Source organism: Penicillium verhagenii, assembly GCF_028828195.1.
Source record: "Penicillium verhagenii strain IBT 33310 chromosome Unknown utg000006l_segment0_segment0, whole genome shotgun sequence".
NCBI classification, from domain to species: Eukaryota; Fungi; Ascomycota; class Eurotiomycetes; order Eurotiales; family Aspergillaceae; genus Penicillium; species Penicillium verhagenii.
Window position 1 is genome coordinate 186036 of NW_026643170.1, and position 12816 is coordinate 198851.

General features: G+C 49.2%; 6 protein-coding genes across 6 annotated transcripts; 3 read left to right on the top strand and 3 right to left on the bottom strand.

Moving 5' to 3' along the window:
- Positions 1 to 665: 665 nt before the first annotated feature.
- N7466_005480 (DUF2406 domain-containing protein) lies at positions 666 to 1994 on the top strand (the record flags this gene model as incomplete). The annotated part of the gene is made up of 4 exons (XM_057164877.1): positions 666 to 861; positions 949 to 1026; positions 1143 to 1379; positions 1456 to 1994. 4 exons carry the CDS (start codon positions 666 to 668, stop codon positions 1992 to 1994), a joined length of 1050 nt encoding a protein of 349 aa, XP_057020476.1.
- Positions 1995 to 2859: 865 nt separating this feature from the next.
- N7466_005481 (DUF3602 domain-containing protein) lies at positions 2860 to 3787 on the bottom strand (the record flags this gene model as incomplete). The annotated part of the gene is made up of 5 exons (XM_057164878.1): positions 2860 to 2979; positions 3070 to 3192; positions 3362 to 3431; positions 3610 to 3640; positions 3748 to 3787. 5 exons carry the CDS (start codon positions 3785 to 3787, stop codon positions 2860 to 2862), a joined length of 384 nt encoding a protein of 127 aa, XP_057020477.1.
- An 836-nt stretch (positions 3788 to 4623) lies between these two features.
- N7466_005482 (putative mitochondrial phosphate carrier protein) lies at positions 4624 to 6053 on the bottom strand (the record flags this gene model as incomplete). The annotated part of the gene is made up of 6 exons (XM_057164879.1): positions 4624 to 4696; positions 4750 to 4769; positions 4825 to 5170; positions 5231 to 5484; positions 5545 to 5709; positions 5781 to 6053. 6 exons carry the CDS (start codon positions 6051 to 6053, stop codon positions 4624 to 4626), a joined length of 1131 nt encoding a protein of 376 aa, XP_057020478.1.
- A 1331-nt stretch (positions 6054 to 7384) lies between these two features.
- Positions 7385 to 7977, top strand: N7466_005483 (putative cystathionine beta-synthase (beta-thionase); the record flags this gene model as incomplete). Its single annotated transcript, XM_057164880.1, has 2 exons — positions 7385 to 7480; positions 7549 to 7977. The coding sequence occupies 2 exons, from the start codon at positions 7385 to 7387 to the stop codon at positions 7975 to 7977; spliced, it is 525 nt and encodes a 174-aa protein (XP_057020479.1).
- A 454-nt stretch (positions 7978 to 8431) lies between these two features.
- On the bottom strand, positions 8432 to 8876 carry N7466_005484 (vacuolar ATPase assembly integral membrane protein VMA21; the record flags this gene model as incomplete). Its single annotated transcript, XM_057164881.1, has 3 exons — positions 8432 to 8568; positions 8630 to 8721; positions 8782 to 8876. The coding sequence occupies 3 exons, from the start codon at positions 8874 to 8876 to the stop codon at positions 8432 to 8434; spliced, it is 324 nt and encodes a 107-aa protein (XP_057020480.1).
- Positions 8877 to 9417: 541 nt separating this feature from the next.
- Positions 9418 to 12786, top strand: N7466_005485 (DEAD/DEAH box helicase; the record flags this gene model as incomplete). Its single annotated transcript, XM_057164882.1, has 1 exon — positions 9418 to 12786. The coding sequence occupies one exon, from the start codon at positions 9418 to 9420 to the stop codon at positions 12784 to 12786; it is 3369 nt and encodes a 1122-aa protein (XP_057020481.1).
- Between the last annotated feature and the right edge of the window lie 30 nt (positions 12787 to 12816).

The window sequence follows — 12816 nt, forward strand, 5'->3', positions numbered from 1 at the left end:
CCTTGATCATTTGTACTTGTGTCTTTTGAAAAAAAAAAAAAGCTAGTATGATCTATTGAAGATCGATTGGATCCACAAAAATTCCCCAAAAGGCAATTAACAAAGCTTTTTAGAGAAATCATAAAAAAAGAAAAACGATTGCGCGGCCTTGATGAACAACCAGGCTCCGCTTCACCAGAGCGCCACGGGCTCATTACTCTCGGTCCCGTTGTTCTCTCACATTGCGTGGCGTCTGTCGTCAACTGAAAAAAAAAACTCTCTCTTATATTTGTATTTAAATCTGCAAAGCCCCCCATTTTGTCTCCGCCTCCATCGATAACGGTGAAACTCCACATCTCTCTTTCTCCCCCAACAGACTTCTCAAGCTGCCATTCATCCGCCCTTCTCCACCTAGATCACCAGGCGACACGGATCCTATCTACCCAATCTCCCAGGATACGGCATTAGCGTAACAGAAAAGCTTGCTTTAGTCCTGCTTTCCACGTACGAACTCGCGCCGGTCCTTCAAGTGGCCTGTGAACTGTCTTGGCAGTGCCCACCCTCATATCGCGCGCTCCACAACACACCCGTAGCTGGAGCAGATCACACCCTGTTTCAGTACTCTTCCAGTTGCCTTGGTCCCGGACGCTAAACAAAGATACGGTGACCCGCCCTACAAAACAAAAATGGCTGCCCCCCAACCGGCCACCGTTCCTACGCGCCCTACGCGGAATCGTGGTTTCAGTGTCAAATCCGACCAGTCTCGCCGTACCAGCACCTCCGGTCACAAGAGTAACCTCTCCGAGTCCTCCGAAGAAAAGGCCCGTCGCAATTTACATACCAAAGCCGACCCCCTGGTCGCAATGACGGAGTTACAACCGAGTACGTCCTTATCCTGCTTCCTACACGCTGTCCACCGCTCCCTTGACCGCGCGGTCGCATTTGCACCATACTGATTCTTCATCATAGTGGCCGTGGCATTGGAGAAGTCCAACTTGGGTTCATTGAGAGAAACTCAACACAAGGACCAATACGGAAATCCCATCAGTTCGTTTTCATCCCTTGCAAAAACTTTTTTTTTTATCTTATCGGGAAACATTCGACCATGTTTTTGGCACCTCTTCGCTATGGATCTACGTACTGACCCTTGCGTTTGTTTACAGCCGATCCCGACTGGTCTAACCCCACCCGTCCCCGTTTCGAGCGCCCCCTGGATACCATTCGATCCTTCGAGGCAGCCATCTACGGATCCTACAGCAGCCAACGGCCGGAGTCGTACGCCCGTACAGGTTCGTTGCGCTCAATCCCCACCCCAGGACCCCGGACTGATCAAGGGTACTCCCCAACAGAAGATGCCGCTTCACAAATGGGCGACTACAGCCGAAGGACAAGCTACTATGGTGAGTTAAATCCAATCAACCCGGCCAATTCTCAATGGAATGATGAATAGCTTGCTGACTGCCCCGCTCGAAATAGGATCAAACAACTACTCCCGCGGACAAGGCGAACAATACGGTCGCGGCGCCCAATCACGCCCTGACAGCGTCATCGACTACGGCGCAAGCTCAAGCCAAGCACCCGAGAACCCCTACCCCTACAACCAGAACGGAGGACAGCAGCGTCGACCCCGATACCAGTCCCGCCCCTCAAACGATCACGGCGTCTACAGTAATGGAAACGGCCATGCGCACGGAGGTCAACGCTCCTACGATAATGTCACCGCCATGTCTGGATCGGCGTCCGGATATACCGACCCTTATGGCCAGTCGACGGACCCGAGTTCGTTGAACAGCTCCATGGACCAGTTGTCCCAGCAGGTTATGGCGCAACAGCGGCTGGATGAGCGTGCGCAGGCTGCTGAATATGGATATGCGGGTGGCTCGAACAATAATGGGAAGGCTGCTGCGAACCCCAATTTTGTGCCTTCTCAGGGTGGCAGGAATGTGGTTCACAAGCCTACGAATCTGAATGAGAAGCGGAAGAGCTGGTTCAAGCGGCGGTTCAGCAAGGACTAGATCCGTTGCTCTCTTCCTTCTATCTTCCTCCCTCTCTCTCTATCCTCCTCCCACACCCACACTCACTGCTTTTCATTGCAATCCTTCAGGGAAGATGTACCAACATCCCCATCGGCGTTGAGTCTCATCTTGTCACGTTTCCACCTTGCACAGTTCTTATGGGATATGTGGCCATCTTTTACTTACATTTCATTTGCTTTGGGTTATGCTTTTAATGTCGTTATGATACATGGGTGAAAGTCTATGGGATATGGTTCTTTTCTTGTGGTGTTTATTTTTCTTATTTTATTTTCCTTGCGCACATGGATAGCTTCGTCCTTTTTCTTTTCTTTCGCGCTGCCTGGACAGCTGCTCCGTGATTTGGATATTTGATCTGTGCAGTGGGACCCCTATCTGCTCAGATGTGGGTTACCAATATACTTGAAGTTATATGTTTTGTGTTTCATGATATGTATAGCAGAGCAGATCTGAGCATTAAGTCTCGAAATATCAGGGATTTGATGCAGTGTGTTCAACCTTCAAATGTTCCAATACCGTAGTGGAGTTAGTAGTAAGTACGAAAACACGACATTGAAGATTCTATGAATTTGAATCATTTCCAAATATCCATTCATCGCATGACAATATACTATATACTAAAACCTCCAATCCAAACCCAATCAAGCATCATAAAAGAAATCCAAGTATCTAAAAAGAATGGGAATCGCAAAAACAAGCACAAAATCAAACTTGCCCCTCATCTCCACCAAACCCACCACTCCCGCCATAGGCTCCACACCGTAGATCACACCATTGAATACTAATGTATCAATGATCATGATTTATGGATCATACATATTGCAATGCAAGGAAACACGGAGCATCCTCACTTCTTCCCCAAAAGCTTATTCTTCAACCGATCCGCCAACCCCTCATGGGCAACATGCTTCCTATCCTTCTCCTTCTTCGCCGCCTCATCGAGATGAACGTTGCCCTGGCCACCGCGCTAACAACAAAAGGCAAAGTTAGCAATGGGTATTGATTTCGAGGAAATGGCGCGAAAAAGAAAAAAAAAAAAAAAAAAAAAAAAACGCACCCCAACGTGGAAGGTCTCGTCACTGGAGTTCCGCACCGCGAGCTCGGGGATCATCTCGGCGTCGTGGGGTACTTTTGAGGTTGGGCGGACGCGCGGGGAACCGATGTTGCCTGCGCCGCCGCGCTGGTGGAGCGTTAGCATGATGCGATTTGGGATTTGAACATGGATATGGTAGGTTAGAGTAGAGTCAAGGTCAAGCAAAATAAGAAAATAATTATGCTCATTGTATGTGTGGGTTGGGTTATGTTACTTCCAAGGCTGCGTAGGGCAAGGAAGTTGGGGTAACGCTTACGCCTGCAGAGTAGGCGCCATCGCCTTGGTCGCCGTAGACTCCTTCACGGACGATCTCGCCATCGATATATCTAGTTTCTTGTGTGTTAGGTGGCTGGCTCTAGGGTGGCTCGGTACGGGGTTGAGGTAGATGTGAATGCAAATGTAATGCACGGGCGGGGTCAATGATGCGACACGGTGCTTCTGTTTCTGCTTGAGATTGGGAATGGGATGGGGGTCAGATGAGGTAGAACAAGGTTATTCGCATACTGGGTAGAATCGTGACCGATATTTCCCTGGCCTGTAGCGATTGTAGCAGATTGAATTAGCGCATTAGGTCCAGAAGAAGTTGTAACTTGTAACGCGGGTGCGGGGGAGCCTCAGGTTGGAAATGAGAAAAGTACGTACCACCACGGCCGTGTGAGACGATAGGAGACTCGTCGGGCATGTTTGATCTGGACGGAGCAGAAAAAGTGAGGGATTAGAGTGGACAAGGACAAGGACAAGGGTAAGATGAAGTGGAAGAAAAAGGTAAATGGGAAATGTATCTTATCGCGCAGATCGGGACTAGGGAACCTTGTGTGTATAGTGGTGGGACTGACGATAAGACGCAGGTACCGCATGCCGGGTCACGGAGTAAAGACTTACCAATGAGATTTGGAACTTGGTACTAAAATGAGAAAGCGACAAGTAGAAGAAAGGAGATTGTATTGAGGAATAAGAAATAAGAAAAATCAAACAGTACTAGTACTAGGCTACGAGGATCAACCGGGGTTGTATTTGTATTTGTATTTTTCTTTTCTTTTTTTTTTCTCAATTTTTTCAATGATCACGGCATCGTGACTACGTGAACAGGTTCTCTGACCTGCCAAGAGTGTTTTCTATCTTGTTTCGTGATTTCTTTTGTTCGAATCACTGCGTTGCTTATTATTGGTAACGTCGATCTTGCCGATAAGATAAGTGGCGGCGATTGGTGGATGTTGTGACTAAACGGTTTTGCTGATAACCTCTCTTGGCGCATGTTCAAGTTGCCAATGGTCATTACCATTTGATATTAGATATGTTCTACGAGCATTTCTATTTCTCTTCTGCGTTCCTAGAAATCACGGCTGTTTAACAGGACACGTAGTGTGCAATTGCAACGTAATATCTGAATTGAACTAAATAAATCATACATGTATTCACACTTTCCATAGAGCAATTTCTTGCAATAATCAGAGATTGGAATAATACGACGAAAAGAGGAACCGAGTGGGACTATAGATAGACTTTTCTCTCTTTCGCTTACTGGGTCTTCTTTTGCTCCACGCCTCCACCCGTAGTCGGAAGACCCATGAAGATCTTGAATGAATCGTAGCTAAAAATTGGTCAGCAACGAATCCCAAAACAATGAAACATAGCTTCTCATACATCATCCACTGGAGACCGGTCTGCGGGTTTAGTTATTAGCATAGACCGTCAACAGCATGAGCCTCGGTCACTCACCAAAGTACCGATCATAACGATACGGACGGGCAGACCATTCCACAATCCTCGGAAACCAATGTCTCCGTAGATACGACTCATCGCAGCCCCGAAAGCCTCACCAGCCTGGCGATTAGCATTCAACTTGCTCACCATCACATCGGCAGGGTGTGACACCACAGCACAGAGAATACCAGCCAAGTAACCACCACTGAAAGCAACGACAGTCTGGGCCCCCTTGTTGTAGTCGGACTTTTGTCCCGGCAGATTGTGGTAGATCATCTCCACAATAGTCTCAAACGAAGCAAACTTCATCATAGTGTACGGAATCTGCCGACCCCAGAGTGGGTACAGACCCTTGTACAGCCTGGTGGGGAACTGTCAATATTCTAGAAGCAAACTTTATTTCCACGTGTTTCAGACTCACCCGGCTACTCCCTCCTTTGCCACCACGCCGGAGATACCGCTGAAGGTTCCCTTGATATCGGGTGGAATAGTGGTTTGCATGCGCACTTTGATGGACTCAAAGGGGCAAAGCGCTATATCGGCGATGACCTCGGCCGAGGCACTAGCGACAAGGTAGATTGAGGTTTTGTATTTGCTGGCACGCTCTTGACCGACAAGATCACTGTAGAACTTCTTGAAGTACTCGTATCCACCATACTTGAAAGCACCTTGGGCCTTGAAAAGGAGATACCAGTGTCAATATGTAGATCTTCCCCGGGCATGAGTGCTACTTACACTGTAGCCAAAGAACGTAGGACCCCAACCGGTGATCACACCACGTAGACCCTCGGCCGCTCGGATCGTGCGATATGCCTGTATATTGCTCTTATAGAGCTTAGGATCAACTTGGCGGCGACATTTGATCAGATCCAAGGGCGTAACAGCCGTGTGGGTAAGACCCTATGTATATTCAAGATCAGACAATAACTTTCAAACCACCCAGTAAGATTAAGTCCTATCGAATGACTGACACAAGCGAGAAGTCCACCAAAAGTACAGGCGGCGTAATACTTGGGCGTCCAAAGCTCGATTTTTCCGGCCTTGTTCTGCGCCTTTTGACTAGCGATCTCATATTCATGGACCGCGGTCTTCTTCACGTCGTCGATGGCACTCCAGGCGGGGAAGGGTTCACGGCAGGGGGTGGGATTTCCGGGCTGGTTCACGTGCAATGGATGCTGGTGACCCAATTCACCAGTGGGGTGGTGAGCTGCAAGGAGCTTGAAAATCGAGTCCGGGGGAATCATGGTGGTTTGTTTACTGTGATCTGTCAATGTGGGTAACCAGAGTGGGCAATCGACGTCCAAATGCAGCGATCTTGCTGGATGGCCGCGGGAGCTCCACTTCAATGTTTCTTCAAGTCAACAACGAACCTGTTGAATGGAACAGTTTGGAGTGAATGGGGTAAGTTAGTCGATTTCAAAGAGATTCAAAACGACGCACGAACTCAGTTGACTACTAAATACTCCCGTACTAGGTACTAGTGTTGTAGCTCTGACTCAGAAAATGGAAGGAATCAGGATTAAAATCACATGATTAGTAAAACATTTGAAGGAAATTCTATTGGAGCTCATTACTAGCGCACTTTCAAGGTTGACAGTATCTGTCAAATCCTGGTCAACATTTGAAGAGTTTCTGGTTTACGTTTTCGGTCTACTCGTTTATCACTTCCAAGGTTGCCCTACTAACTACACTCTATATTTTGTATCCAACTCCCACGTGCATGCGGCTTATCTACTCCTACCTTGCAAAAGGCAGCTTACTATATGTGGCTTGCCTTCTAAGTAGAGAAACAAGAAGTTCAAAACCAGCACTGTGGTGTCATTTCATGATCTATCCAGTGACAAAGCCACTGGAAATATATACATATTTACGCTCTATCCAATGTTCCAAGAGAAGAGAACAATCAAAGCTGACAACCTCGGGACATGTAGGCATTTTTCAGGTCTTTCACTCGCTAGCGCCACAGGACTATAAACGACGTGATCCAAAACATCCCTAGACGATAGAAATCATAAATACCTGGACACACTCCTCAAACAAGCCACAAGACGATCTTGCTGGATCGAGAACGGACGGGAGCCCCACCTTCAGGTCAACAAGGTAGAAAAGAACAATTCGCGATGAAATGAGGTGGTTTGATGGATTTCAAGGCGAGTCAAAATCATTCACGTTCTTGCCTGTGTACTGCAAAAAAGAATAGTGAGCACTGATGAGACTATAGCCACATGGCTCAAGTGCTGAAGGAGCGCCTCGTTGAACATTGAAAAATGACGTAGAAGTCCAGGGTCTTGGCGCCGGAAAAAGAGGAAAAGCGCCGAGTTTGACAAGAGGCCGCTCTGATCGGTGAAGCTCCTCCATTTGTCCCTCAAGTACTGCTACTGAGCTTTTCTATTTCTACATCAAAATAACCCAATTCGACTTGGGTTTTCTTCGTGACCTTGACCAATTTCTAGTTTAGTACTTCTGTGACGCCTTCTTCGGTCTTGAGGTTCCCCACTATTTTTTTGTCACTCCCCGAGCCCCTCCATTCTTCCAACCACCCCCCCCCCCCCCCCCCGGATATCCACAAGCTACAATGGCGTCCTACATGACAGGCAGTGAGGCGTTTACACGTGAAAATCAGCAAGCTGTCTCCGAACCACAATCAGCATGGGCCGACAAGTATCGCGGGGTTAGTCTACCCCCCAGCCCAAGCCTATAGGCAAATTGAAACAGCAGCTCATTATATCATATCCACAGGCAACCATTGAGGACCTCGACCCACCCCAAGCCCTTTCTGTCTCCCCCGAAAGCCCTATCTCCGCCGCTCTCATGGCCGCCTATGAACGCGACTACACTCATCTCACCGTCATCTCCGCCCAGCGATCCCTCCTCGGATACCTGAGCATCCCCCGACTGAAGGAGCTGATCCAGACCAGCTCTGTCAAGGACTCCGATCCCGTATCTGCTGCCATGCAGCGCTTCAATCGCAAGCGCGGCATCTACAAGGTCATCACCATGGAGACACCCCTGGAGGAGTTGGAGCAGTTTTTCGAGAGCGAAACTGGTGCCAATGGCGAGAAGCGGGAGAAGCACCCATTCGCCGTGGTCACCGATGTATCGCGTAAGTTTGTTCTGGGTGTTGCTACAAAGGCAGACCTGGAAGAGTTTGTGAAGCGACGACCTTGAGCAAAGAATATCGGTCTTTGTGGAGGTCCAGCTTAAGGTTCGAGTCGCGCACTCGCAACTTCAGTGACTACAAAGCATACTGGCGTCTCCATATAAATGATTCGGGCATTATTGCGTTGTGATTTTGTTTCCTTTGGAGTGATGGGGTCCCTTCAACATGGGCTGTGGCTTCTTTTTAACATTTGTCGAAATTGGGGTGGGATCGCCGAATGGCCGAGATCGAGATCAAGATCAAGATCAGGTCTGGAAATTTTTTTTCTGTCCTATGATATCCAAATAATAACTGAAAATTCTCACATACTTCTTTTTGTAACAATCCTTTTGTGTTTGTCGAATATCAAATGGACTGCGTAGAACCCCGAGACCTGGGTCTATCCGATTAATACGCCTTCAACGCCAGAAAATGAACATTGGAATAGCACAAGTACAAATTTGTATAGCAGCGTTTCTCTGGTCATTGGCCTTTCTTTGAATTGGCCTTCTTTGCTTCTTGCTGGTCTCCCTGGTCTTCCTTCCAGGCGACATAGATGTAGGCGAACAAGACCACATTGGCAGTGATGGCTGCTGTAATTCCAGAGTAGGTAGCATTGCCTTGGGTGGAAGTTAGCGATGTTCCAATTTTCTGTAAATCCAGACATGATTTCAATCTCACCTCCAAAGATCGAGTTGACGGTAAGGAAGTACATGCCAATGGGAGCAAACACCATGGCGGCTGTGAAGCCCAGAAGCTTGTAGATGACATGGCTGTAAATGAAAGATTAGAATGGTTGGCAAATGTTGTTTTCTCAAGGTAAATGCACTCACGCCGGGACTGCAGGGGTCACATCAGTGTCGTTCTCTTGGGGAGATTTGGCCGCAACTTCGGCATAGCTTTGCCCATGGGGACGGCGGGCGGACATTTTTTTTTGGACTTGATTGGAGATTCTAGTTGGAGGTAGCTTCGACACTTATTTTTTATTTTCTAGTTGGTTTGCAGAGCGGTGTTGGTTTGTCAATGCAAAGTCCGTGTTGTTTGAGCTGGAAGGGTGACGAAGCTATATTGCGGAGATCGTCTAAGCGCCCGGTCACATGGCGGAGAGAACAATGAAACAGATCAATCCCCACTAAATCTCCCCTTTTGGCCTCTGTATTCCGTTTTTGGCGGTAGAATAAAGAGAACAATGAGGGAGTCAAATTTGCCTTTTTAGATTCAACTTTAACTCCCCCAGGTTTCACAATTGTTTCCCTCCACAATCCACAAAGGTAAAGGAACAAAGTGCAATAGAACAATATGTATAATGTTCGCCCTATCGGGGCTACACGTGACCCGTGGCGCGTCGGTATCGCGTTCTCCGCCGGCAGAAAAAAAGGAAAGCGATTAACATTTGCTTTCTTAGATCCCTGTTTGGCAAAGTTCCAGGGTGGATGTCACTTGAATAGACCCAAAAGGGAAGGGAAACAATGAACGACACCATTCCAGATACTCCTATTCGGGACCGAAAGCATACCCCCGAAGATGAATACGACACAATTGCCACGGTCCCAATCGCGGCGCATTCACTGACTCCCTCGCAACGGATGACCCAACCTACCCAACTCGTCCAAATGCCTCATTCACACGCGAATGGATCCGTCATTCAAGTAGCTGCATCCTCCCCTCTTGTTCCAATTCAATCACCACCCCGCCGTCCCGGAATTTTGTCTTCCCTCATGGCACCCTCTGGAACACACTTTCGTTCTCCATCTACCACTGTTCGCCCTTCCAAGAGACCTTCCACCATTGATATCGACGACGGTCCCACCTACCGAGGAGGCTCTTCGGAAGACGAAGCAAACTACACAGTTCGATCTACCGACATCAAGCCCTCCATGTTTGAGAGAACTAGAAGCCCAGAGAAAGTCGCTGAGTCGCCCGTGCGTGCCAACGACACCATGGATCGTTTTAAAGAAATCACCTCTGCGGCTCTGTATGATCCTTCGAAAAATGGGGTCAAGCGACCTGCTGATCAGATGAGCCCTTCTGGAACTATCGATATTGCAACCAAAAAAGCTAGACAGGGTGCGCCCTCTCGCGCCTTGCCCGTGGCCAACCAAGACCAAGAATCTTCCCTGCAGGCCATCGAAGATTACCGATTGAAAATTAAAGTTAAACGCATTCTGCAAGTCATGCCGAATCAATCTGTCGACGACTGTGTAAAGGCCCTTGTTGATACGAATGGAAACTACGACGATGCGCTGGATCGCCTCGCCGACTCCCAAGATGCAGCGAAAAAGAATGGCAAAGCAACAATTGTCATTAATTCATCCGAAGATGAATTGGCTGCTATGCCCCAAGTGGCTCATGTGCCAATGGCTAAGCAACAGATTAAGGCCCGAGGCACGATTCATGACAAGTGGACCTCACACAGCTTGAAGACCTCTCGAGACCAAAGTGGTACTGACGATGTAAAGCCTCGAGGACGTTTGATTCGGGGTCCCCGAAATCGAGATTCGCCCTCATTGAACACAATTGTCATTGACTCTGATGATAGCCCAGCCAAGCCAAAGGCAGGTGGTCGTCTCCAGAAGGGTCGCCGCCGAGAGCCCTCTCCAGAGTCCGACGAGGCGAACATGACTGACTCGGACGATGAAGATGTACAACTACAAGATGATTCCACCGCTGGCGGTCTGAATTCGAAGGTCTTGAAGTTTTTCAACACCTGCAGTGTGCGCGATTTGGCCGATATTGTTTCCGTGCCTGAGGAAACTGCTAAACACGTCACTACCCACCGTCCATTTGCTACACTTGATGATGTCCGCGCCGTGGAAGCTCCTGTAGACACCAGCAAGAGCAAGGGCAAGGCCAAGTCACGAAAATCCCCCAAGCCAATCGGCGACAAGATTGTTGACAAATGCATCGAGATGTGGACTGGTTATCTGGCGATTGACTCCCTCGTGGCCGAATGTGAGGCACTGGGCAAGCCGATTGCTGAGGAAATGAAGAAATGGGGTGTTAACATGTTTGGCAAGAACGACGGTGATTTCGAACTCACATCGATGACCAACGGAAACACGCATGATTCCGGCATTGCTACTCCCTTGTCGAATCCTCAGTCACCCAATGATTCTGATGAAGATGGCCCCGTGGCTGTGGTGCGAAAGCCCAAGTCCCAATCGAGCTTCATCCCCCAACCCTCCATTATGGCAGACACCTTGGTAATGAAGGATTATCAAATTGTTGGAATCAACTGGCTGTCATTGCTCTTCCACAATAAGTTGAGCTGTATTCTTGCTGATGACATGGGTCTCGGTAAGACTTGCCAAGTCATTGCTTTCCTAGCCCACTTGTATGAGCAAGGTGTCAAGGGACCCCACCTCATTGTCGTTCCATCCTCCACGATCGAGAACTGGCTTCGCGAGTTCCAGAAGTTCTGCCCGACACTCTCTGTCATCCCCTACTACGCTGGCCAGAACGAGCGTGCGAATCTCCGTGAGCAGATTGAGGACAATCGTGCCGATATCAATGTTGTCGTTACCACTTACACCATCGCCCGAGCCAAAGTGGATGCCAAGTTTTTGAGAGATCAACGCTTCAGTGTCTGTGTGTATGATGAAGGACACATGTTGAAAAACCACCAGTCTCAGTTGTACGATAAACTTGTTCGCATCCCGGCTCGATTCCGACTTCTTCTTACCGGTACACCTCTCCAGAACAATCTCCAGGAGCTTGCGTCCCTTCTGGGCTTCATTCTTCCGGACGTTTTCCGTGAGCATAAGGATGACATGAATTCCGTCTTCTCCAACAAGGCCAAGACTTCATCCGATGAATCTCATGCCACTTTACTCTCAGCTCAACGCATCGAGCGAGCCAAGTCCATGCTCAAGCCATTTGTACTGCGTCGCAAGAAGCACCAGGTCATTGACCTGCCTGCCAAAACTTCGCACGTCACGTATTGCCAGATGAAACCATCCCAGGTCGAAATCTATGAGCATGAGAAGGACCAGGTCCGCCAGCTCCTGGAAGACCGTGCTGCGGGCAAGAAGACCGGAAACAAATCCGCGAACATCCTCATGAAACTCCGCCAGGCCGCAATTCACCCTCTTCTCGCGCGACGTCACTTCAACGACGAGCGCATTCGCAAAATCTCCAAGGCTTGCCTCCGAGACCCCCAGTGGGAGCTTTCCGATGCCGAGACTATCTTCAGCGAACTGAAGAGCTACAACGACTTCGAGTGCCACCGTCTCTGCGTGGACAACCCCAAGCACCTGGGTAAGTTCAAGCTGCAGAACGACGAATGGATGGACTCGGGCAAAGTCGAGCAGCTGCGTGAACTCCTTCTCAAGTTCATCGAGAATGGTGACCGTACCCTCATCTTCTCGCAGTTCACGCTGGTCATGGACATCCTGGAGCACGTCCTTGAGACGCTGCGGATCGAATTCGTCCGCTTGGACGGCCGGACCAACGTCGAGGATCGACAGTCGATCCTTGACGCCTTCTACGAGAGGGAGGAAATTCCTGTCTTCCTTCTTTCCACCAAAGCAGGTGGTGCCGGTATCAACTTGGCCTGCGCCAACAAGGTCGTCATCTTCGACTCCTCCTTCAACCCACAGGAGGACGTCCAGGCCGAGAACCGTGCCCACCGCGTGGGTCAAACCCGCCCCGTGGAGATCTTCCGCTTCGTCACCAGCGGCACCATCGAAGAGCAGATCTATGCTCTTGGGCAGACGAAGCTCGCCCTCGATCAGGCTGTCGCTGGTGATGATGAAGGAGCCTCTGCCAAGGGCGAGGAAGCAGGGATGAAGGCCGTGGAGTCCATGTTGGTGGCGGACATGGAGAAGGGGAAGGAGTGAGGGTGGAGTGCGGTGGCACCACCGGGGTTG